Source organism: Gouania willdenowi, chromosome 12 (genome assembly GCF_900634775.1).
Source record: "Gouania willdenowi chromosome 12, fGouWil2.1, whole genome shotgun sequence".
Taxonomy (NCBI): Eukaryota; Metazoa; Chordata; class Actinopteri; order Blenniiformes; family Gobiesocidae; genus Gouania; species Gouania willdenowi.
The window spans coordinates 20046666-20073732 of NC_041055.1; the positions used below are offsets into that span (position 1 = coordinate 20046666).

The 27067-nt window shown below is 36.4% G+C and overlaps 2 protein-coding genes across 3 annotated transcripts in view; one reads left to right on the top strand and one right to left on the bottom strand.

Annotated features, from left to right (window-relative positions):
* rai14 (retinoic acid induced 14) overlaps positions 1-9643 on the bottom strand; it is a 51444-nt gene extending 41801 nt beyond the window's left edge. Inside the window, exons 1-2 of one of the 2 annotated variants that reach the window (XM_028463034.1) lie at positions 9241-9643; positions 5986-6063 (exon numbers count right to left, since the gene is read on the bottom strand). In XM_028463034.1, the coding sequence (XP_028318835.1) occupies positions 5986-6021 (36 nt within the window). In that variant the 5' untranslated portion in view covers positions 6022-6063; positions 9241-9643. The remainder of the gene's footprint in view (positions 1-5985; positions 6064-9240) is intronic. The other variant, XM_028463035.1, reaches the window with a different exon arrangement.
* A 1223-nt stretch (positions 9644-10866) lies between these two features.
* On the top strand, positions 10867-26831 carry scarb2c (scavenger receptor class B, member 2c). Its single transcript, XM_028463152.1, has 12 exons — positions 10867-10989; positions 11944-12101; positions 15217-15361; positions 17477-17668; positions 17754-17845; positions 18125-18244; positions 22148-22326; positions 22425-22543; positions 23670-23743; positions 23962-24013; positions 24111-24263; positions 24413-26831. The coding sequence occupies exons 1-12, from the start codon at positions 10867-10869 to the stop codon at positions 24449-24451; spliced, it is 1446 nt and encodes a 481-aa protein (XP_028318953.1). The 3' UTR covers positions 24452-26831.
* Positions 26832-27067: the final 236 nt, after the last annotated feature.

Consider the following 27067-nt stretch of genomic DNA (forward strand, 5'->3'; position numbering starts at 1 on the left):
ATAAGCCACTGGAAAAATTCAACCCCTTAACCTGCAGTAGGTAATAAAAACTAAATAAATTCATACAAACACAGGCGGTAAAGTTAAATAAAAGGAAAAGTAAGTCGTAAAAAAACACCCAAGGCTTCCAGCAACTAGAGTAAAATTTAAACAGTAACTCATAAGTGTTTGAATTGACAGAGTAAACATTTAAATAAAAAAAAACAACTGCTACTGTTCATTAAGTTCTTCATTTTAAACATAGCATACAGCTGCACAGCTGTTTATATGGAAATAGATTCAATTCGTGCAGCTCAATTTCTTATGAATACAAAAATGATTCAGTGGAAATGTCTACATTGGCCACTGTGTCTCAGCATGATGACACGTAGAAGCCGAGAGTAATTCTAGAGAATGTGGTTTCATGGTGTTTATACTTTAAAGTGTCTCCTGCTGGCAGTTTTATTTGATGATAGTGTTTTTATGTAAACTGTTGTAGTAATGGCTTATTATTGAGGCGCCTACATCTCTGAGGTATCATAAACTCTTAAAGCTGGGGTACTCCATTTATTTTCTTTAAATAAAAAAAAAATTCTTCTTAGCATCATAGTATATCATAAAAGTAATAATTTGTGAAAAAATCGTACATCTTCGTGCTGTCTGTGTCTTATAATTATTTATTTTAGTTAATAAAACCCTGGAAGACAATGTCTTGGCGGTCACCCCCTCCAGCTCCAATCACAGGATTTGAGAAAGGGGGGGGGGTGAGCAAAGCCCACAAAGGAGCCTCCTCATTGGCTGCTGTGATATATAGTGAAGAGCGTGCACGGTGCAAACTTGTTTTCAGCGCAAGTGTCTGTTTTCCTTCTAGACAGGTAATCTAATGTTCCATTTCCCTACATTTTGGGTGCATCCTTTTGCGTGGCGACCTGTTTTTACCGGTAGTGCACGTTCAGCTCTCGTGCACGATTTTGTGCACTTCCATGAGAGGAGGAGACTGGGAGGGATTATCAGAGTGGGGGACGGGATTCACGGTTCAAATTCAGCCATGCCCCTCTGTCATGGTTCAAGAATCAGGTGGTGCAGCTACATCCATGTTTCACCTGATAATCCATAAGTCTGTAGCAAAGTTATATATCTATAGTCAGGTTAAGTTTCAAACATGCTGATCAGAAACCCTCCACCATTTATTATTTTGATGTAAAAGGGAGAGGTTGTGTTTTGTTGAGAAAAGCCCAATGATAACATATACAATATATACAGTATATATATATATATATATATATATATATATAGTAGTGATAAAGCAATTTTTCTGGGCTTATTTTACATTTTAACATTGAAGGGTATCATCCTGTAGGATTCCTCGCTCACTTCACTGAGCTGGAGGAGAATCATGAGAACAACATTTGGCATTAACTGCTCACTGAACCACAGACTCTTCTGCATGTTATCTGGAATGCTGGTGCTTCATCTAAAAGCTATTTAGGAAGCCATTACATTTGCTCTTCCTATTTTTAGCCTTAGAAGAGGAAAAAAAAAATCGTAATCTTGGAATGTTTTGGGGGAAGCTTTGCTCAGTAATCTGTGAGTAAAAGGCCTGAAATAGAGCAGAGGTGTTTGCTTACTATAAAGTCTGTTTATGGTCTGTGGGAACAGGAGGCCACATTACCTAATATTACCTATCAGTTCCATCATTGTAATTGAAATTTATGAAGTTGCCAACCCAATGCAGCGTCACCCTGGGAATCACTAGAAAAAAAGGTTTTCTTTCTCCGCCACAAGGATGTCAAACACCTCTATAAAGACTCAAGCAGAGAGCGAAACAAAAATCACAAGAACTGTAAAAAAGTTGACAATGATTTAAAAACCACTCTGTTTGAGGTATCTTTAAAGGGTACCGCTTTTCTCAGAAACCGTTTAAGATTTGATAACCAAATTTGCTGTGTGGCTTCAGGGTATCAATACCTTGATGGAGTTCGAAAATGAGAAATGCGCAATTACTTTTTCCGGAGTTACCGCCCTTGTTCCGTTTTTTTTTTTACTCTGTTCGAGGTGTCTTCAAAGGGGACAGCTTTTCTTAGAAACCGTTTAAGATAGTTAGTAATTTTATATTTAGATTTAGGACATTTAGGAAAAGGTTGTGAGTTATGACAAACAATCTGGCGGGGGATGTTGATGACTGTCTTGTTATTCTTTCCTATATTAATGCTCGGATTGGATATTAATCAAAATTCTGACATAAATGTTGATAATTTGGCCCTTGAATCAAACTTTTCCCTTTTTTGTGGCGCCCGCTGTAATAAAAGTTGCACATTTCTCTACTAATATCAAATATCAACAGTACTGTAAAAAGCTAAGGAACGGTTAATAGCTAATAAGTTTGTGACAAGCAATAGTCACATGTTTTAGAAGACTTTTCTTTAGAGAGCTACACTGAAATACAGTGAAAGGTGGTGAAATACAACTGACTGAAAATAGATTGTACTCATTCTAAAGCAATGACACCATAGTGTAACCTTTTCTTCAAGACAACAAAGAGATGGCATGTCACTGCGACGTCACGTATGACACATAATGCTTCGTTTTGATGACGTCCAGAAGGAGAGATGAAAGTTTTCAATTAAAAAATGAACACAGAGCAAACGACTATTCAAGCAATCAAAGTGCGACAGTGTGAGTGGGAGGTCTGCAAAGGCATGCATGTCGGCAAACTGCATGGTTTCTAAGCAACGTTCACATCATCCACTGCTCTTCCCTTTTCTTCGCTCCAACCGCCTACGACTGGATATTTCAGTGACGAGTGTTTCACTTGGAAAGCATCACTGGTGCTTTGCAGCTGATAGTATCCAATGCAGGAAGGAAAAAAAGAAGGATGTGAGCCTGAATCTATTCAATTCTACTCATTACCATCAAACTACTGTATCTGACCTGCAGATCCAAAGCTCATGCTCGACATTTTCCAGAACAATGAACACGATTGTACTCCGCATAGCTGAGTGAGTTAGCATAAAATGTACTAATATCAAGCACTGTTGATAATGAAGGCTCATTACTTGTACCAATGTGTTCATATTAGTGCTAATGGTGGCTTTCAAAAGGTTTTATTTGTGTTCTCTACTGATTTCATACAACAAGAAACTCATACTTTTGGACTTGCAGTTACCGCTGAACGATTTTGGAAAATAATTTTTTTTTCCTCAATATTGCAATTGAGATTTAATGTGCGATTATTTCTTTAAGGGCCTCTTGTCATGTATTTTTCAATGAACACAAGCAATAAATCAATGTGTTTCATAATAAACAATTTCAGATGTATTTAAACTTTAAATAAGTATAAAATATAAATGTTAAAGCACAAATTACAACAATAAAGAAAACAAATCTGTGGCTTTACCTCCAACATATCTAACTATCTTCACATTTCATGAAGCGCGTAAACATGTGGACTGCACTTCTTAAACACTCTCTGAACTTAACAGGACAGTACAAGACAGGACAAGAAAATAAATGAATAAATCAAAAATTGCAGCCTTTGCGATTAGAAAATCGTATTTTATAATTGCTATATCGCAAATGCAATTAATCGTTCAGCCTTACTTGCAGTGTGTGTTACAGTAAATGACTAAGAGATGGACAAAATTCCACCTTTATGGGACGGTCTCTCCTCCTCAGTATTACCAGAGTCAGGGTTGGGGTCAATTATAATTGTATTCACGTAAATGGCAATTAATTACAATGATAGCGTAATTATAATTGTAATTTCTAAAAAATCTATCACTGTAGTAATCGCAATTACATTATAATTGAGTTAAGATAATTTACTTTGTAATTGTGGTTGCCATGAACGTTCAAGAAAAATTGTCAATTAAAATTTAACGCAAAACTGGCGAACCATGTTACAGTTCTACACGTATGTAGTCAACAATTATCAAAATATGTTTCATATGGAAATGTCCCACATTTTACCATTTAAAAAAAAATGTAAAAAAACGAGGGTATAATGTCACAAAAAAGGCTCAGATGCCCAGACCAAAAATATGAAAACCTATATTTTCATTGATTAGGAAGCCTAACAAGTTAACTAATAGAAATTAGATGATAGATGTTTGTTTTTAGTGTACTTTACAGCTGGTTATCATAAAAGATGCTAACAGAAAGCTAACTGAAGAGGAAGGTTAACTTTTATTAGGTTATTTATTTCAGGCCCAGTACTTGTGATTAATTGTAATTGAACTTAAGTAAGTGAGAATGTAATTGTAATTAACTTTCTGATGATAAAATGTTTTTTTAAATGAATTGGAATTGGAAAAAATCCTGGTAATGGTAATCATAATCGAATTGTAATTGACCATAGGTAATTGAAAACGTATTTGTAATTGGCCCCAACCCTGACCAGAGATTACCATCCTGCTCTGCTGCATAAACCAAGCATTTCTGTTCGAGGAACTTCCTCAAGCTTTTTAGCGTTTTTTACCTCCAAAACTCATTCATCCAACACGACCTCCCTACATTTCCTGTCTGTGTCATCAACATTACTGTGTTAGCAGATAAGTCAGGAGCTTTGGAGACGCCCGACTTCCTGTGAGTGTGGAGCATCCCAGACTGTGACAAAATGTATGACTTAACTTCCACGGAGAAATCCCCCCATTAAAGACTGATTCATAGCCAACAGCTGCATCAAATCCTCATCTGGAGCAACAGCAGAGCTGAAGTATCTGATGTTATCTGTGCCATTACTCTCTCATTACTTACTCAGAATGAAAAGTATATGGCATTAAAGTCGTCTATCTCTATAAAGGTCTGCGTTACCTTGTCATTAAAAGTGGAGGCGATCATTTTGAATTGTCATCATTTTAGTCTGTATCTTAATACTCTCCTTTCAAACAAGTTATTAAAATAAAACCTACTACAGCCCTCCAAAAAAAAAGATTATAGGCCCGACTGTATACGGTAGTAAATGGCAAATATGTATCAACAGCAGTTCTTTATAAAATACTTTGTTTTGAATTTATGCTATTTCTATTGATAAAGTTAACAACCTATAATTTAAAGCCCTTGTTGTAAATGTAGTAAATGGCAAATAAATAGCAACAGCAGTTTTTTCTGAAGTACATTGTTTTGTATTTAAGCTATTTTTATTTAAATGTAGTCTGGTTTGCTATATAAAAGCAAGCAGAAGTTTAGAAAACCTGTTGATAAAGTTAACAAGCTACATTCAGAGCTCTTATTGTGAAAGGCAGGAAGCGGAGGTTTTTGTGTGTATGCAAAAAAAGGATGAAAATAATAATTTTTAGTGTTTTATCAACTATTTACACAGAGTTGCACACATAATCAGGATATAGCTGCTATGGAATGATGTGCATTTATCATTAAAAGGATCTGTTTATTCCAATATTACATGTATTTACATTATTTAGTGTTTTAGTGCAACTTTATGACCAAAAAAAATACATTTAAAACTAGTAAGCAGAGAGCGCCACAACAGTTAATCCGAATCTGATCCGGATGAAACTCAGTGGGGTTGATAGTGGAACCAACTCTACATGTCCGAGTCAATTTCATCAACATTGGTCAATTAAGAACCGAGATAGGAATTATTGTTGAACTAATCCAGATTTGGGATATTAATCCAGAACATCCCCAATATCTAATCACTTGTTCCCTATCCCATTTCGGATATTTTCCTGAATATTTCATTAAAATCTTTCCATCAGATTACCTCCTTTGTTTAGGTAAAAAAAAGCAAAATACCAGTACTCTTTGCCTAAAGGCTTAAACATACTCGGGAGAACACCTGCAAAGGAGTTTAATGGAAACTACTACGCGGTATGTAAGCTCTGAGGGGAGCGGACAGTCTGCACACAGTCCTTTGTGCATAGTAGTATATTTGAGCTTTAATACTGTCTGTAAGAAAGACATAGACAGCGAATCACCCATGCAGACGCCCACACACCCAGACAAACACACATTTGAATCATCAATCATGACAGGTAAAGAACTCACGTCGGTTTTTCTAAACTTTGCTTTGAGGCTCTTCATGTTCAGTCCGATCCATGCAGTCACTCAGTGGCTGGGTCAAGGCTGCAGAAGAGAAAAGAGTTAGCCTTAGCCACGATAGCTCCCATTTCCAAATATCATATCACTTAGTGTTTGGTGGGTGAAGCAGCTTGACTAATGGAATATTTTGAAACAGAATATCCACACAGGTTACAGTGATTTACAGTGGTAACAGTCTAAGGTCTGAGTCATTTAGATAGTCTTCCTACGAAAAAACTTTTGAAACTCTGCAACAAAGTGTGTTTAGATTCAACAGTTCTTCTTTGGAAACTGACTTCTTCCACCACATGCACTTCTAATTTAAACATGTTGCAGAAAGCAGTATCTGGCGCTGTATTGTTTCCTGTAGGGATGTTATAAATCATCAGCAGAACCCTTAGGAACGTCTGGTTACCGGTCATTCTTTCTTTTCTTTTTGGCCTTGGGCAACTTTTTTTTTTTTTTATGCATGCAGTGACCTTGTCCACGGTTTAACTTGAAAAAATTCTCCCTGAGCATTCCAGCCAGATTCTCAGTATTGACATTCTCCATCATTATCTTTTCCATGTTCCTTTTTGCCGGCTTGTATTTCAGCTAAGATCATCACCATAAACCCAATGCGTTGGTGTATTTTGAATTCCGAGCATTCACACAAAGCCTCGTCTCACCTTAACCCATTCAGTCCTCTGTCTGACATGCATTAAATAAAGTATTTCATTAGGAGAAGTGTTGTAAAAAATACACATCTCACGCTAGAAGCAGTGGAAAGTTAGTCGGTAACGTAGTTTATGGTTAGGGTTACGGTTAAGGTTAGTTAGTCGGTAACGTAGTTTAGGGTTAGTGAGTCCGTAACGTAGTTTAGGGTTAGGGTAAGTTAGTCCGTAACGTAGTTTATGGTTAGGGTTACGGTTAGGGTTAGTTAATCCGTAATGTAGTTTAGGGCTAGTGAGTCCGTAACGTAGTTTAGGGTTAGGGTAAGTTAGTCCGTAACGTAGTTTAGGGTTAGGGTAAGTTAGTCCGTAACGTAGTTTAGGGTTAGGGTAAGTTAATCGGTAACGTAGTTTATGGTTAGGGTTACGGTTAGGGTTAGTTAGTCCGTAATGTAGTTTAGGGCTAGTGAGTCCGTAACGTAGTTTAGGGTTAGGGTAAGTTAGTCCGTAACGTAGTTTAGGGTTAGGGTAAGTTAGTCCGTAACGTAGTTTAGGGTTAGGGTAAGTTAATCGGTAACGTAGTTTATGGTTAGGGTTACGGTTAGGGTTAGTTAATCCGTAATGTAGTTTAGGGCTAGTGAGTCCGTAACGTAGTTTAGGGTTAGGGTTACGGTTAGGGTTAGTTAGTCCACAACATAGTTTAGGATTAGGTAGGGCTGGGCGATATATCGAATATACTCGATATATCGCAGCTTGTAGTCTGTGCGGTGTTGAAAATGACCATACCGTTAAACTCGCGGACTTTTTTTTTTTTTTTTTTGAAATGTCATCTTAATGACAACATGCACAAAAGGGCACTATTTGTTTTAAAATATTGTAGTGGCATTATGTACAAAAAGTGCACTTTAATTTTGTGTTTTGAAATGCCATGTGAGTTGCATCCTGCACTAATGTCTTGTTTTGAAATGTCTCTGTGACAATTTTGCACAGAACGTGCACTTTCTGTTGACAATTTTATGTTTGAGCCACTCACTGTTTAATAAATACAGTTATGTCAACTTTGACTTAGTTGTGATATCCCCTTTTTTGCATGAAAGTTTAAAATTGGCATATATTAATGCAGTATGATCAAGAATGTTTTAATGTAGACATATAGAATCATCATACTGGTGTGATTTTGTGCATCAAAGTGTTAATTCAAGGGTAATGCAAAATATCGAGATATATATCGTGTATCGTGACATGGCCTAAAAATATCGCGGTATTTATAAAAGGCCATATCGCCCAGCCCTAGGATTAGGGTTATGGTTAGGGTTAGTTAGTTTGTAATGTAGTTTAGAGTTAGAGTTACAGTTAGGGTTAGTTAGTTCGTAACGTTGTTTAGGGTTAGGGTTACGGTTAGTATTAGTTAGTCCATAACGTAGTTTAGGAATATATGTATTAATAGAAAACAGAAGTACTGGCCAATGAGGGACGTTACATATGAATATCACAACAATTCATAATACGTAGCATGGTAACATCGCAGTTTAGGAATCTACGTATCAATAGCAAACAGAAGTACAAGTAAGTATCGTCTTACTCACGTGACTTATCAAGTCACCTAAACTGGCCAATGAGGGGCGCTACGTACGGGTAGAATGTCGGTATATTGATATGGCTACGTACGAATAGCCTCTGCCTTTAAAAAACAATGGGAGCAGCTGCAGCAACAGTCGTGTAATCTGGTGCACAAAAACACCGACTACCTGGGTCTCCATCGGGCAAAATTCTAGTGAGCCTTAAAACATAATCTTTTATGAGCACATACAATATGCATAAGCGGTGTCCCAATGCAATTTTTTTTTTTTTTTTTTTACTTCCGATACGATACCGATATTGCTGCCTTGAGAATTGGTCAATACAATATAGATCTGATATGACATCAGCACGAATTATACAGACTTTTATTACTTACTTTGTATTGTGGAATGTTGGAAAAAGCTTGATCAAATGATGTAATTCAGAAAAGAAAAGTCAGCAACAGTAAGTATGAAAAAACTGACCCTATTATTATAATTAACCAATGGGTTACATACCTCAAACATAACATTCTACATTTGAATAAAATAAATAAAGAATAAATTAGAGGACTCTGAAAAATAACCGCGATAAATCAAAGAAAAACAAATGATGTATCGTAGATTTTAATACCAGGTCGATATAATCCGAGGGATCGAGATACCTTTATGCATGTGCAGTTGTGCATGATTTGGGAATATATTTCCTTTGTAATAACAATAAAAAAAAACTAACCTGACGTATAAACAACTTGGACAACAGCACATTTAAATGTGACCACATGTGAATAATGTGTGCAGAGAAGCGCATACAATGAGCAAACAATGTTAAAGCTGCGACTCAGAACACGAGTATGAAATGTGCACATATCGATGTGCATCATCGAGTAAAAGCTACAGTTCTGTTTCACACTCGACAACTATTGGCTGAGGTTGGTTTAAACATAGCAGCACGAAAGCATCCTTCATCCTACAGAACAACAGCTTTACATGTTACACACACACACACTCACCTCCGTTGTGTGTCGGCGTCGCAGAAGAAAGGTTGGACACGTAAAGTGAAAACAGCGGTTTTTAAACACACAACAGCTGGTTGTGTAGTGTGTAGAAGCAGAAGAGTAGGAACCACACGACTGCTCTGCTCCGTTCAGTCTGACTACATTAAAAGTTATGGAGCTCATGGACTCTCTCTCTCTCTCTCTCTCTCTCTCTCTCTCTCTCTCTCTCTCTCTCTCTCTCTCTCTCTCTCTCTCTCTCACAGCTCGGTTTAGGAAAGTGACGTCACTGTGCCTGTGCTCCCGTGACCGCGTCGAGGGAGAGTCCTCCAGCACTTTGCTGTGTAGAGAGACTTGGAACATTCTCCCAGTCCAAACCAGGCTCAAAACCCTGGCAGAAACTACGGAAACCCCAAGGTACCGACCAGCAGGGGCGCTACGTAAAAGGCAGTGGCTATACGTACGGTTGCCGTATCAATATACCGACATTCTATCCGTACGCAGCGCCCCTATTTGGCCAGTTTAGATCACGTGATACGTCAGTCATTGGCCAGTTTAGGTCGCGTGATTAAGTCTGCAACCTGCGGCTCTGGAGCCTCAAGTGGCTCTTTGACTCTTTTGCAATGGCTCCCTGAAGCTTTAAAAGAATATATATAATAATTATTATTATTTCCTACTGGTGATTAATTACATTAACTTCAAATAAAATGATGATAAAACAAGTCATGTGAGTGGTTGACGTCTTCGTTTTTGATTCAAAGAGTGTTTAAACACAAGAGAAGCACTCGCCATTTTATGGAGGTGGAGTTCAGTCTTTATTATTCAATGAAAAAATAATCTCGTTTCATTAAAATAGATAAATAAAAGTATTTAGAGTCCAAAAAAAATAAAAATAAAAAATAAATATATATATAATAAAATAGCATTTGAACACTTTTTTTCTTTGATTGAAACAGTGGTTTTCTGATTGAAGTGAAGTTTATTTTGATGCATTTAAAATATATATATCTAAAAAAATTAAAATAATATTTTTTTTATTTGAAAAAGCACACAAATGTCCGACCCATATTAAAGTTCAAATACAAAAAAAGATTATTTGAATCAAAAAACGTATTTTAATTAAAAAACAAAAAATCACTTCAATCAAAAATATATTTTCACTCAAAGGGGAAAAAAACTGTGCAAATGCAACTTTTTATTTTATTCTATTGTAGTCAATTTTCTTTAGATTGAAAATACTTTTATTGCGTGAAAACAACTTCATAAGATGTGTACTATTGAATAATAAAGATAGCAATCTACCTCCATACCCTTTCCTTTGGCTTTCTTAACAATCGGCTAAAGTGTGCAGTAGTTGAAATGAAGTATGCCTCTTTTATTACCATCATATGTGCTCATAACGTATGCACAAGTCTGCTGGGAATATATCCAAACACTCTTGACTTGAAATACATTTACGGTAACTGTTTCCTCTGAGAAACCAGAGGCGATGTTGGGGGGAAAACGCTAGCGGAAGTGACAGCAGGGAACTATTTCAGTGCAGCAGTGTGTCTTTGCTCTGTGTGCTGTTCATAACAACAACAGTAGCTCAGGGACAGTCATAGTTAGAGGAGCGGCTGTCACTGCGATAAGCACAGTGTCATCATGCTACTGAAATCATGCTGTATTTACAGCCTCGGCGTGTTCTCAGTCCTCCTGTTGGTCGCTGGCATTTGTTTAGAGGTGTCCAAAGTGTTTCCTCATTTCTTGCAGTCGATGACTAAACAGGTAAACACACTATGTAGGCCACAGTTTTTGTTTACGAGCTAACAATTCAATAGTTGGCGGCTAAAAGCTAGTGCTAGCTACTTTAGCCTATTGAGTTTTTGGAAGTAAATTATGCCTTCATTGTTTGTAGATTCTGTTGTAACCTGCAATTGACTTTATTGCTGTCATTGTAGCTACATTTGCGTACTTTAAACCGCTTTGTTTGCCTCATTATAGGGGTATTGTCACTGTAATTTACAGAGCGGAATACACTGTAGATCATTACCATCCTCTGTATATGCATGTTAATACCTGTTTGTATTGGCGGTGGCTATTCGTACGGAAGCGTATCAATTGACTATCCGCACTGAGCGCCCCCTCATTGGCAATTTTAGGTGACGTGATAGGTGCATCACGTGACTGAAAGTTCCGTCAGTTTTATTTTAGCTCATATTTATTTTTCGCTACCCTGCTAACCATTTTATTTTAGCCCTAAACCAGGAAATACCCTAAAATGTTTATTTTTTTGTATATGTATTTTTAATCGGAACACTATCCCTAACCCAGGAAATACCCTTAAATGTTAATGTTTTTCGTATAGGTATTTTTAAAGGTGGAATTTGCCGTGTTAAATATGTCACAATGAAAAAAATATTCATGACTAAAGCAGGATTCGAAACCAAGGGCTAATTCTTGTCAATAGTGTCAATAGTCCTGGGGTCTATTGATTCGTTTGAATAGACACTTTGTTTTGTATACACACGTCTAGTTTTTTTTTTTTTTTTTTTTCATTTATTTGAAGTATAATCTCTTTGCCACACTACTTATCTGATCAAATATAATACTGAGATCATTCCTTACCTTTGACAGCTGTTTTATACGTCACTTGATGATAACAGAGCTTATCATTAATTAGTACATTAATGCTCTGTCTGATGTCACATGTTTTAACCCACTGCCCTTTGCCCTAAATAGGAGGTTGTGCTACGAAATGGCACCGAGGCATTTGAAGCCTGGGAGGAACCACCAGCACCCATCTACATGCAATTTTACTTCTTCAATCTCACAAACCCTCTGGAGGTGATGGATGGAGAACGGCCTGCTGTGGTGGAGAAAGGCCCGTACACCTACAGGTAAGAACAGAAGAGAGTAGACAGAGTCAGATTCACATTTACAGACAACATACAGTTTAAACATTTAGAAAGTTAGCGGATGATAATTGTGTGCATTTGGTGCAAAACTTAAGCTAGCGGTTCTCAAACGTTTTCTTTTAAAGAGTAAAAAAATGCCAACAAAATGGGTCAAAAATGTAACTTAAAAACTAGTGTTTTTCAAAATGGAATCAAACAACATAAAAAGTGTCATCTGATATTTTAGAACAGCAATAATTAAGTGATATTAAATAAAGCAAAGTATTAAAATTTGGCATATTTTTTTGTTAAATGTGACTGCATTTGTGGGTTGAAACCTATTTATTACAGAATATATTGAGTAGCTCGTTAGCATATCATAAATTGCTTATTGGAGATTTTATTCTATAGACTGGGTGTCTTAACTGCTCAAGGAGCCCCGCCCATAATCAAGGCATTTTATACAGTTATGGTACGTTAACACCAATCGCATGTTGGGCATCAAAATCGTGCCTCATGCACGTAGTTGGACGCTTGTGCTTATTGAATACAGACGCTTGTCACCAACGTCGAAGATGCTCGGGACGCGCGTCGAGGGGAGGGGCTTCTCTGTTGCCGGTGGTGTTCATACACTGGATGATATTGTGACGATGAGTTATGTTCACAATTCACCCAGTGACTGTGAAGTCGTGGGGAATATTCTGAATACGTCACGGTTGGGGAACGCTCCTGATTGGTCGACGCGCCGTGATATGCCCCAAAAGTCCAGCCGCGTTGGAGGTGCCAGACGCACGTCAAAATTCAAAACGCGCCGCGCAGGACGCACAGCGGGACCTCCGACGCTCCCTAGAAGCGCGTCCACCATGTATTGTGAATGTACACCTGACGCTTTCGACACGTTTGGTGTGAACGCGCCATAAGACCCTGATTTAAGTTCAACTTTTAATTTAAAAGGAATGCTTTGATCAGCAAATATGTATCTAAACTTATTTGACTTTGAAGCAAAACCTGCTGTCAGTCATTCCCGAGATTTATGCCCTTTGTCATTAAAATAAAATCTGTTGTCTCATACTGACTGAAGAGGGTGAGAGTGGGCTGCTTTTTCTTTTACATGGTCAGAACTCAGACTTGTCCCTTCGCTCAACATTTGAGACACTGGAAATGTAACATTTACCTCTTTATTGATTTTTTTTTTTTTTTTACCACTTCATTGCTTGAACGTTTAATTTTTCAGTTTGTCTGCTGAGGAACAGAAATCACATGGTTGAGATATTTATAACACGTCTTAAACTTTTTTTTGTCAATGTAGCATTTATTTCTGCCCAGTCAGCATTTTGTGACCATTTTTTACCACCTGTGATTCATTTAGTTTACCATTACACTAAATTTCATACACACCTTATAAACCCTGCATTAACTGATTAACTGTTTTGACATAACGATTATGCAGTAGTTATCAAGAATTTGTTTAAATATGCATGAAAGCGATGATGATGACAGTATAATAATGTTAATAATTATGGTAGTAAACAGTATTATAACTTTTGACATTTGATGAGGTAAGACAGACATATAGGCAACTGGTGGCTCGGGGGCCACATGCGGCCCTCGGTCTAATTTCATGCGGCCCCCAAAGTAAATGTACAAAATGACAGAAAACTACACAAAACAAAAGTAAGGATACATTAAAAAAACCCAAAGAATTACAACATCACAGGAAAATACAGTAAAAGACAAGAGGGAAAACACAGAAAATACTCCAAAAACACACAAAACGACAACAAAAATGACCAATATGACTCAGAAAACATATTAAATTACAGAAAATAACAACAAAAGTACACAAAATGACAAGATACACCCACAGTACTAACAAACATACGAAACGACAAAAGAAATACATAAAAATTACCCCCCAAAAATACAAAATGACACCACAAATAAGCAATATGACCAAAAAACATGTATTTTACAGGAAAAATACACAAAAGGACAACAGAAATGCACAAAATACCTCACAACGAGCAAGACAACAACAAACATACACAGAATGACAGAAAAACACACAAAATTGAATGAAAAACTCTTTGTTCTTTCCTGTATTAATGCTCAGATTGCTCATTATTCTAAATGCTGACATGGATGCTGATCATGTGGCCCCGCAGTGGTAAAAGTTGCGTACTTCTGTTGTAAGAATACACTGACAGGCTGAGACTCAGTGCTGTCATCACAGGCTGTGGTTAATTGGGGAGTCACATGAACTTGAATCAGAAAGGATCTTTTTCTCAAATTGAACTTATCCAAACACTAAATACCAAATTTACTTACTGTATTAGGGCCATATAAAATCTGTTTTATTTTTTTCCAAATTTTTCACATTTCCACGTTTTAAAATTCCGTATTTTTAGAAATATTAATACTTTTTTTCAGAAAATAGTAGTTTTTAACTTCTATGAGCAAACAAAATAAATACTAATAAATAAAAAAAACCCATCATTAAACAAAAATTTATGTCAAAAATATAGTAAAATACATACAGAAGTGAGATATAAGTTGTACTTACATGGATTATTTTGACGGCTCCTTTTTAATTATTTGTCATATAAAGATGTATGAGCGCAACATTAATGTCATCCAATTCCGGCTCAGGGATCAATGGTTTACTGAATCTGAGCAGGTTTATTGATTAAGTTTTGATCAACTTAATTTAAATTATCATGATGACATCATTCCAGACCATAATGATTACATAAAAATCAATAAACAGTTTTGACTTTGCTTTGGGTGGTTTAGGCGGCGTTTGAAGTGGCCATGATGGGAAGGGGGAGCATCTAATGGGCGGTCCCCCGAAACATTTTACCATAAAAAAAATTGTTCTTTTCTTCATCCCGATTCTGTCCATTTCCGCGTTCAGTGGTCGATTCCGTCCACGATTCCTTTAACGTGGATTTTACAGGGCCCTACTGTATATTACTAGTCATTTTATCTTCAATGCTGTTCATGCCGATTAACTTTACGGGTGAAAAATAAAACAGGTTAGGTCGCCTGAAGCCATATCTGGCTTCATAACATTATGAAGACAATCTTGTTCGCTGACATTGTGTTTGTGTCTACACAGAGAGTACCGACCCATGGAGCAGGTCAACTTTCAGGACAATGGCACTAAAGTAGCAGCTGTCAACACTAAAACTTACATCTTTGAGCGCAACATGTCTCGAGGACCAGAGAGCGACCTCATCAGGACGGCCAATGTCCCAGCAATGGTGAGTAAACCGAATGGTGGAAATGACCGTATTTGGAATTTTCCAACGTATAGGCAGCTGTGTTGTTTTTTTGGCACACATTAGTCCAGTGAAAGCAGCTGTTGGGAGGCAAAACTGTGTAGTAGTGACCATTATCCCTGCGGCGAGATGACTGAACTAGCACAGCCACCGGACATCACTGTAAACCGAAAATTAAAAAATGACATTCAGAAGTTGTTGGTAAAGTTATGCCCTCACAACTTTACTAACAGAGGGTGGGATACAACGTGCCTCGTATGCAGGATGGTGTCGAAGTGGAGGAAAATTGTCTGGGTGCTTAAATAAAAAGCAAATACCAGTAATAAATTGAAGTTTTTTTTACAGGGGAGGGTTGTGGGCTCATATGCATTAACAGCAGTAAGAGAGAAAATAAAAGATACAATCAGATTTAAAATGTGAGATATCTCAGCAAGTTTGTAGTAGTAGGAAATAATGAACGACATAGCCAAGTTACTGTAAAAATTTACCAAAAAAAGTTGTGAAAGGACTGATATGCAGACCTGGAGCAGTGGGGTGGGGACTTCATGTGTAGAAACTCATCAGAAAACAGTGAAACACATGAATCTTTTTCATTATTTAATTTTTAATTTTTTATGGCAAGACAAACGATACAAGTAGAAACACAAAACCATAAAGAAACAACAACAACAAATAGACAAAAGTGCAGGATGGAAGCAGGTTCGTTATAGTATACAGTTAATACATACATATAAAACGTGTGTGTGTTGTTTAATGGGCAAATTCATCAGCCAATAGAATGCGGCGTATGTGAGGGAGTGGATTTTCCAGGAATATTGAAAATTCGTGAAAAGTGGCCAATACAGCGGCACGCACTATATTTCCAAATATTTGACTTCAGGAGCACATGTGCCACTTGCATTATTGTTAGCAGGAAGGGATGTAACAATTCACTCAACTCCCGATACGATTGGATTCACGATTTATTTTACAAAATGGGAATGTAGACAAATATTCCTTTATTTTTTGGGGGGGAAAAAACTAGAAAATACTGCACTATTTTCTTTTTATATTTAATTGTCAAACGAATTCCTCGATAAACTATTCAAAACAATACAATTTAACTAAAAATAAATCTTGAATGAAATAAAGGAATAATACAAATGAAGAAGCCTATTAATTTAAATTCTGGTTCTATAGTAAACAATGCAAAACTATATAATAGTTCCTTTTCATTTTAAAAGTGCAACTGAAAATTTATTTTGTGCCTTAACAATTGGACTTTAAAAAAAAAAAAAGGACAGTCATTGCATTGTATTTACGTCAGATATTTGTTTGGATCAGCAGAGGGCGCTGGTAACCCAGTGGTCGGTTGGCATGCAGATATTATTGCAGTGAAGAAGAGAAGCTATGCTTGCAGACAATGCTAATAGAAAACCTGACTTTTACAGATATTCACGTAATATTACAGATATTCTTTCGGGGCTAAAGGGGTAAAGAATAATTTATGAACATGTTTAAGAGTAGATGGCGGCCAGAAAGAAAGTAGTAGCAGATTCCGCCCGCCGCCAACACTTTTAGACGAGAAGGATATATAGCGCCCTCTGCTGTTTAAAAAAAGTGCTGCGATTCAATTTTCAGAGCATCGATGTGAACTGTGATACATATGAATCGATTTTTACCTGCCTTACGATTAATTGTTACATCCCTATTAGCAGGATATCTCAAAAAGTTTTGAACTGATTTAAATTAAATTTGGTGAGCCTATAGACAACGTTAAAAGGAAGAAGGTGTTTGATTTTGGAGATGATCCGGCAGGTATTGTGGATACAGTATCTAAAGCAGTTTTTGGAGCATAATGTGGATGTTTTCCCAGTTCTCCACCTGGCACAGATTTGCATTTTCTGAATGCTCTTGTTCTCACTGTTTTCGTTTGTATCCACTAAAGTTTTCCTGTTCTTAACATTACAATCAATTATTTGGGCTCTTGCAGCATTTTTATGTCAAACATGGTTGGAAGGTAACTTTTTGTAAACCTTAACTTTTAGTAATGCTTATTTTCTTTCTACCTTCCCATTTTTTCGGCGGTTTTTAACACCCATTTCTTTCTGTTGACAGACGGTGATGAAGATGTTTGAATACGACCCCATTTTGGCCAGTTTCATTAATGCCTACATGAGGTCCACGGGGGAGGGGCTTTTCACCACCCGCACAGTGGGGGAGCTGCTGTGGGGGTATGAAGATGGACTGCTGAAAGCCTTAAAAAAGCTAAAACCTGACCTGGATGATTTCTTTGGACTCTTTTACAAGGTTTCATATCATTATTTAATGAGACATGCATTCAGAAAAACATTCTCATGCTAAAATGTATGTTTGTTTGTTTGTTTTCCTGCAGAACAATGCGTCAAATGATGGAGAGTACATTTTCTTCACAGGTCAACAAAACTACAAAGACTTTGCCAGAGTGGACACATGGAATACTAAAAGGTAGATAATATCTGCTGACTGGACAGAGACATGGTAATGTTTTTTAGTTGGATTAATTCCAAAAATCAATGTTATAGATTATTGGAAATGTATGAAGGAGAATGTGGTTGATTTTTCTAACTTTGTTCTTACTTTTGTTGTTGCAATGAAAATTGGCATTTTAAATTCTGTCAGAATATAAAAACATTTAGCAAATTATTTAGTTCACTTTTCTTATTAATTTTTCATTTTTAGTCATTTACCGCCTGGTCTATATATATATATTTGTATTGCCTGCAGCTCGTTAAACTGGTGGACATCAGATCAATGTAATATGATCAATGGAACCAATGGAGCATTTTTTCATCCTGTCATCACCACCAATGAGACCCTCTCCATTTTTTCCTCCGACCTGTGCAGGTGAGCAAGCACACCAGGGTTGGGCTCAATTACATTTTTCAATTACAATTACGTCTTTTATTATCCATGTTCAATTACAACTTCATTACGATTACGGGGACATGCATTTTTTTCCAATTACAACTAAGATTACAATTGTTATTTTCCCCTCAAAGTAAATTACAATTACATTATCAATTACTAAAGTTCAATTACAATTAATTACAATTACTGAGCCTTTAATAAACAACCCCATAAAAAGTAACCTTCCTCTCGTGTTTTCTGTTTGCATCACTTATGATAACTGGTCATTTTGACCCATGTCATAAATCAGATGTAAAATAAAATGTAAAATATTATCTATGATCTAATTTGTTTCACAACTCTTGGTTACCATGTTAGGCTTCCTTATCCATGAAAATATTGGTTTTAATATTATTGGTGTGGGTGTCTGAGCCTTTTTTCTGTCAGTATAGCCTCCTTTTTTAAAAGGATAAAATGATCCTGAAGAGAACTGACAGCCAGGTAATGGGAAAACTTGATTTTAATGATTGTTAACTACTCGTGTAAACAATAGAACTGTAACATAGTTCCACTGGTTCGTTTTTAAATAAATCACAAATGACAATTTTAATAGAATTTCTATGCCAATTACAAATTCAACTTTCTGAACTCAATAACAATTCAATTATGATAACAACAGCAACATAAGCACACTGTGGTTTTACCAGTGCAGAACATAGGGAGAATGGGACTTGTTGTCACATGGGTAAGTTGTCCCATTGCAATTATCTTGTCCACCAGAGGGCGCAACTAAAAAGTGGAATACTCGTTTTCTTCCTTTACATGGTCATATGTCATGTCCTGTCTGGGGCCCCAGTTTGGGGCAACACGTCTCAGTCATTTTGGGGTTAATTGTGACATGTGAACTACTGATTTATTTTTCTAATTCAATTCATTCTGGATTTTTGAGCTTCAGAAAGGTAAAACAAGCATTTGAGGCTGAGAACCATAGCCTGCGTGCCAGCAGTTACTAAGGAGTAAGGTTAACGTTTGTTCAATGGCTATGGTCAGTGGCTTTTTCAAGCTAAATGATAAACATTTTCTGTGCCTGACTTCAATGTTCACTTTCAAGTAATAAAAAAGAACAACAAATAAATTTGTCCTTGTTTTATTAGTTGCAAAATTTAGTGTGACGTCTTACCCCAGATTGTGAGACAACTTACCCAAGTGTGACAACAACAAGCCCCAGTCTCCCATACTTACACCCTATCATGAATTTCTACAGGGTAAACTGTGTGTACGGTAGATGAATTAACTGAAACTGGCTCATACTTAAGTTTTTTCCACATACAACGCACTAAAAACGGGGTTTTCTGATTAATTTGACTATTAAAACCAATGACAGTGATAAAAACAAACTGTGTATTTAGTCCCAAACATGCTCCAATCTTTAGTGTGACATTTTCTCTTTCTATTCAGTAATTTAATTGTCCAATTAATAAGAACAAGCTGTGATAGCCATAATAAAAGTGACTGACATTTGGCATTGGTATCCTCCTTTCCTGTCTCACTCAGTGTTGATACTCAGGCTGTCCATCAACTTTTTCCAGACCACGATGTTGGATTAAAGTTGACTAGTTTGGCTTGGCAAGCTGACTAAAGTCAAACAAGGCCATTATGAATGTGCTTTAATGAGCAAATAACTTTTCTTTTCTAGTTCATGGTGAGTTCACAGTCAGAGTTCAGCACATAGAGATCAACTAACTGCTGACTGAGGGTTTGCAAAATAGCTTTATGAGGCACTCATTCTCAGACGAGTCAGAAACTCTATGAATGTATCCACTGTCGGAAATTAGCGAGGGCCCTGTGCCATTTGGCCCTCAATTTAGCCAAGAATGCCTCCAAAAACCCTGTTCCACAGGCCATGTTTTTTGTTAACTTATTATTCTCCAGAAGGTCATTAAAAAGGTTGCAGAGAGCTGCTCATGCCATATCCTACCTGAAGCTGCCCTGCTGCGATACATCACGTGTCGCTACTTGGTTAAGACCGTTAAGACAACCACCCAACAAAGTGAACCAGCTGGTTCCTCCACCAGTTCCACCCAAAGTTCCCACAAACACATTGACAAAGGGATGTACCTTCTGCCAACAACGATGAATTGGAAAGTTGACTAATGCATGCTGAGCTAACCCACCGAAACATAAGAATGAGCTAAGCGCTAATGCTAACAATTTCATAAAAGGAAGCGACTGAATAAAAAAAAGTTCACGGCTTACCGTCATCAAACCACAAGGCGCCACTGATTTTCTTGTGGTAAGATTTAACACTTGAATGGAAGGCTAAAAGCTAACATGTTGAAATAAATGTTAGCATAAAACTAACATCACTGTATTCATCCATCCTTGTTTTTTTATTATTATATTTTACGAGTTCAGAAGATATTAGACAGTAATGTAACTATTGTGATTATGTATAATGTGGTGAAACACCTAAATATACTGTTAGTACTGCTGTCAGTACATTAATGATTAAATCATCATGCCTGATCTGGTTTAATTAGAGGAAATCGGTGATTTAGCAATCATAACTTTATGTAACTCATTATCAGATGTAAAATAAAGTGGTTTATATTAAAGAGTGAAAACACTATTGTAGGTATTTTTGCTTTTCATGTGCCTTTTTTTTTTTTAGAAAATAATTTGATTATAAATGATAGGAAATAAATGAATTGCATACAATAACAATAGTTACCAACGTGAATAATAGCTTTTTTAATCTGTAAATGCTATTACTGAATCAGATTCTAGTGTCGATCTATTCAAATTCATTTGTGATGGTAAGGAACCTGTTTACACTGTCACGGCAAATTTGCGGTTGACCTCATTTGGAGACATGATTTATTGCTCTGGTTGAATGATGGAGTCCAGGCGAGGCATTGATGATTTTATAAAAAAGGTTTATTATAAAACTAAATAAAAAGGAGTACAAATATGGACAAAATTAGTGACCGCCCCGGGCGGACGTCCAATGACAGAGTGGCACAGTTCTAACTCATCACGTATATTCCCCCTCAGTCCCCCTCCCTCCTCCCCCAGGAGATAAAGAGGACAGGGTGGAGGTGAAAGAAGAGGGTGAAAAGAGACAGTTTCTTCTTTAGGTCAAAACAACCAGTTCTCTGGTATCTCCTGATTGTCGTGAGTGTTGGAGGTGTGTGCGTGTATGGTGTTTGTGTGTATGAATGGATGTGTATTGGGTGTGTATGTGTGACAATGTGAGTGTGTGTAGGCATGTGAGTGTGTCATGCCTCTGTGTCTGAGGGATAAGATGTGTTTTGGGAAGCTGACCTCGAGAAGAGAGCAGAAAACATGAGACAGCAGAAATGAAAAGTCTCAACTTAAAGCCTTAAAAAGAATAAGGTCTATGAGTAAATATGTTAATAAACATAACTAAAAATTTTGCCCTGACAACACTTTAGGTTGGGAAAAATAAACATTGTTTTTCTTTACATCTTACTTTAATTTCTTTAGAAACTGTTGGTCTAAATTAAGCTAAACAAACATGCATTTTCCCTACATTTGTCTTCTTTCTGTAATACTTGCAAACTTCTTTCTGAAAAAGAAAATCTGTGCTTTTCATTCATTTGCTTTGGCAGAAACTGCTGTGCATTTTAATCTATAAAAAATATCCAAGTTCTAGCTAAACATTTTTCCATGGCCCCCAATCATTTTAAAAATGCCCCCATTTTTTAAACTACGAGGGAAAAAAATTGCTCCCATAATTTTTTCTTAATTCCATACCTTAAATGTAAGCTCTTGTTTAGGCTTTCAGTAAATCTGCGTCTTGCAGAGGTCCTGGATTATGTCTTTGGGAACAATACTGAAAAAGTAACAGACTAATTAGCATGTCACTCTATTCCTAAGGTCTATATACGCTCTTTATGAGGAGGACGTGACAGTGAAGGCGATTCCTGGGTATCGATTCATTCCACCCAGTGAGGTGTTTGCCAATCGTACCTTAAACCCGGCTAACGCAGGCTTCTGTGTGCCAGCTGGAAACTGCCTGGGCTCTGGTGTGCTGAACGTCAGCGCGTGTAAACAAGGTAGGAAATGCAGTAATCAGCTGGAGGATTAGACTGGAATAAAGCCGATTGATTGTGTGTTCGTACGAAACGTTCTTTTCTTTTTTGTGTGTGTGTAGGCGCTCCCATCATAATGTCCTCACCACATTTCTATGAGGCCGATGAGAAATTTGTAAAGGACGTATTTGGCATGAGGCCCGACAAGCTGATGCACCAGACTGCCATCGACATCCATCCTGTAAGAATGAGCACATGCATTATTCACTGTGTGTGGAAGTGAAGTGAATTATGAGATAATGTTTATGTTCCAGACTTAAAAGTTTGTTTGTAAGAACAGGTAATCTAACTTTTTACCACTAGATGACAGTCTTCTTTAGATCTATGCGATACGCCTTGCCCATCAAATACGTCGTTTTCAATTATTTATATATATATATATATATATATATATATATTTTTTTTTTTACCTAATAATTTATTTAACTTAGTAATCATTTAAAAAAAAAAAAAAACAAGAAGGACCAGATTGAGTATTGTATGTAGATGGAGGTTAGGTTTAGGATAACAGCTCAGTATAAGATTAAATCATAGGTTTAGTTAGATTTCAAATTCCAAGTCAGGAACATAAGATGCACTTTAAAAAGAAATAGTCACCTCTATTTTTTGAACTGTACTTTTCATTTTAAAACTTTTCTTATGTTTTGAATTTATATGTTTTTAAAAAAATCTTTGCATGGTGATAAATGAAGATATTTTGTTTTGTTTGCTTATTTAAGAAGACAAAAAAATATTCTTGACACATTAAATAAAAGAATAAGAATCTGTAGTTTGACTAATGTTTTTTTTCTCCAGAATATGAACTCTATGTATTCAAATTGAAAGAGTAAAGTGCATCTTTACATCCTAATCTTTCATTTGAGTTTGTTTTTTTGAATCGAGATTGGAATTGAGTATTTCCTTACACCCATATTATCATAGAAGCTACAGTAAATCTCGTACGAACAAAAATACGTCCTCGCTTTATTACTCAGTTAAATTAAGAGATTAAGATCTGTGATATTATTCAAAACAGGGTTTCTTTTAACTCTCCCCCTGCACTTTTAGAATTTAAAAACCTGTCATGCTTTACTCATTGTATTTATATTTTTTCTTATGTATATACCTCATAATGGTTTCAACACTTAAATGCTTATTTTAATAAAGGTTGATTATGGTTATAGTGACTAAACTATTGTCTATCTTTGCAATTCAAGTATTCAGCATGTTGAATGTTAGATATTTGGTGCCTAATATTTGTCAAAAAGGTAAAATTGTGATTCATACATTGAGGTGTATGCTCAGGTTAGCTCCACTGTGTTTTGCAGCTAACAGGAATCGTCCTCCAACTAGCCAATCGGATCCAGATCAACGCCTACGTGGAAAAAATTCCCACTTTCAGGTAAATCGGCTTATTTCCTACTTCAGCCTGTCATGACTCCTTTGTTAGGTTTTTGTGTAACTTAGTAACTGCGCTGTATCTACATGTGTCTGCTCATTGAGTGTGCTCTCAGTATGATAAACCTCTCTGGTGGAGTCATCATCTTCATCTTCATATGTGGACTATTAAACAATCCTTGACTACCTGTTGAAAGCTAACATTTTTTCTGTCTCTTTTAGTATAACAGGAAACGTGAGGACAGTAATATTTCCTATGCTGTATCTGAATGAGGTACATGGACACACTATTTCACACAGTCCTTAAAGTGAAAGTTGAGGTTTGTTTTGTATTCTTAACGATGACGTTGCCTTTTCTTTTGCTCTGTCAGAGTGTTGTCATCGATGATGCTTCTGCCAAGAAGCTTCAGACAATTGTCGTGAAGCAGAATGTTGTAGAAAACATCCCCTTCATGCTGATTGGTCTAGCCATCCTAATGGGAGGGGCTTTCATGCTATTGATGTGTCGACAAAAAGTACCAGAGGTGAGAGTTTGACATTTTTACCATATTTGTTATTTTTGTTGCAGATCATATGTTTTCAGATATTTTTTATTTTTTTTTAACAAGTGTGACTTATATCGTGAGTAATGCATATTTGTGTATTTCTTTGTGGGTGGGGTTTATATTTTCAGGGCACTTCTGCTGAACGAACACCACTACTCTCATCGTAGCACACAAAATGTGGAGGATAACAATGCACGCAGTGTTGGTTCAAAGAATTTACAGCTTTTACCTTTTAATCCTCAGAGAAATTGTTGAATTGATGAGCAGCATATCAAACGAGGTAAAGGGGGTAACCATTAATTCAAGGTTTTCATTCAGAATCACTTTTTTTTTCTTCATTCAATTGTTCAATTTTAAGCCGTTTTCATTCTCCAGCTAACCGAAGAAGTGATATTGACAAAGCGAAACTAGGCAAAGTTTAGAAATCAAGACAAGTTTTTGTTGTTGAGGTTCAAGAATAGATCAAGTCAACATCTCAGCCGCACTGCATTGTGGGATTGGGTCGTTACTGTAAAATAAATGCATGGTAAATGACAAACACAAGAGAAATATGAAGTATCTCCGATTTCAAGCACAATTTAAAACCAACTGTCAAAATGGGAGTGAAAGAATTAACTTTTAACACTTTGTTACAGTATGTAGCCGGAAACCTAAAGTGTCCTATTGTTCCTTCAAAGTAAGAGCAGATATCAGCTGCTAAACATGAATACAACAAGTTGCTGGTTTTAGACAGGCTGAACCTGCCTTATCCCATTCTGGATCATCTTAAAAGATGGGTGGGAGACGGTTTGTGGCTCCTGTGTATGAAAATGAACATGGAAGAGTTATTTATTTCAAAGGACTTTATTGAAATGGAGAACAAACCATTGTGATGTTACTTTAATATTAGACATTTGACATTCAATTCACTCAAATGCTTCCATTTTTTTGACCAGTATTTTTTTTGAAATGTCTAATCTTGTGGTTTTAAAATATTCAAACCACTTGGGTCATATTTAAAATATCTGATATCAAACAAACTTCACCATGGTGGAAAGCCATTCCTCTTTAACAGTTCTTACATTGGAGTTAGGTTTTCTTGCTACTACACACACACACAAATCACACATTTTTTTACCAATTGATGTTTTTCAGGCTTTTGTTTTCTGTTTTGAACACGTATGATACAAACAGTGGATCACATGCATCTTACAATATCATATTTACAAGCATGCGTCACATTTCTACTATTTCCTTTTCAACTGTTGTTCAAGCAGTCCTTAATGGCACAAAGTGGGCTGGGTATATTTACTAAAGGCACTTTAAATACTACAAACTGCATCACAGTTTAGTAATCGTAACCAAGATATGAGGTTAGTTATTCTGACCTTTGACTGCATATTCTCTTGCATGTTAAATGTCGAATTGGTCCATTATGACCATTCATATACAAACCTTGTACCGATGATGCATTAGATATACAGTGAAAGCCAAATGTGATAGCGTGTGGTAAGGTCACTAAGGCGCAGCACTAGTTTAACATTGCAGCAGAAATTGTTTAGCCCCACTAAGTGATTGTCTGAACATATAATCTAAATGCAAAGCTGTTCTCAAGGAAGTAGGGACTATTTTATATATATATTATAACACCCTTTATTAAGAAGATATCGAATTATATATTTTAATTGTGTAATCTTATCTAACAGCTCTAAGATAACAATTGATTAGCTGTCATAGTTGGTCGGACGTCCTTCATATGGAGTTATTGAGGGCAAATGAATGAGGGACAGGATGGACTGACAGGGTGTAAATGGATAGCAGGCAGTAGGTGTTTCAGAGGGCGATGTGACGCGTCAGCATTTAGCAAGCCTTCTCGATTACCTAAAATTCTTTGAGAATATGAGGTAGAAAGAAAAAAATAAAATGTGTCAGAATAGAAAGAAAAACTGAGTTTCAGTTTGTTTTTATCTCGTTCCAGGAAAGAGAAAGGAACTAGACACCTCTATGTCCCGAAAAAGTAATTCAGCCATATTTTTAGCTGTAACCAAACCGTGTTATTAATATATTTGCTGAATTTAGTTTTTAACTGAAGCCAGCATTTTTTCTAAAATGTGTCTTCTTGTGATACAAAGCATGTACCAGTAAATTGTTAAATTTTACCCAAACAGTATTTTGTTTTTTCTACAGTGGAATGATAAAGGAAAAGTCTATTGGTGCAAAACAACATATTATTCTTCCTCTTTATACCAACACATTCTGGTAAACAGCAGATCTGCGTATGTACAGTATAGCCTCTAAGTAGAACACACTCTAAAGAAGCAAAAATAATATGTGTGGGATTCTCAATCACTTTTAATGGATGATCCTTGATTGTTGACGGAGATAAGAACATTATTTTCCAATTGAAAGGAAAAGGCATTTTTTGTACGTGCTACTTCAGTAACCAGTTCTACTATTGAATTACTAAAGGTCTTGTGTTTAGTTTTTATGTTTTGTATAAAAAAAGACTGTAATCTGTCATTTTGTTGTCCAATGAGAAATAAAGCACCTTTACCTTTTGTGTAATTACTTCAAGTGTCACATTGTTTTGTCATTTGCAAATAGTCAAATAACATTTTGTTCAGTTTTCTTGAGGCATGCTGGATTTGTATTTCAAAGCCTTAGCTTGTCTAACGCCGAAGCTAATTGTGTTAACTCTTCTAGGGGTGCATGCTACTATTAATCACTAATTTTGGAACCGGATTCACAAAGATTCGAAATAAAGGGTGGCAATTCAGTTGCTTCTCTAAATCCTTTAGTGACGC

What these genes read in the sequence shown, in the direction of transcription:
- scarb2c (XM_028463152.1), top strand. Translation starts at nt 10,867, where the DNA reads ATGCTACTGAAATCATGCTGTATTTACAGCCTCGGCGTGTTCTCAGTC. An exon ending in TGCAGTCGATGACTAAACAG is followed by an intron (nt 10,990 to 11,943) that starts GTAAACACACTA and finishes TGCCCTAAATAG; the next exon opens with GAGGTTGTGCTACGAAATGG. An exon ending in GAAAAAATTCCCACTTTCAG is followed by an intron (nt 23,744 to 23,961) that starts GTAAATCGGCTT and finishes TGTCTCTTTTAG; the next exon opens with TATAACAGGAAACGTGAGGA.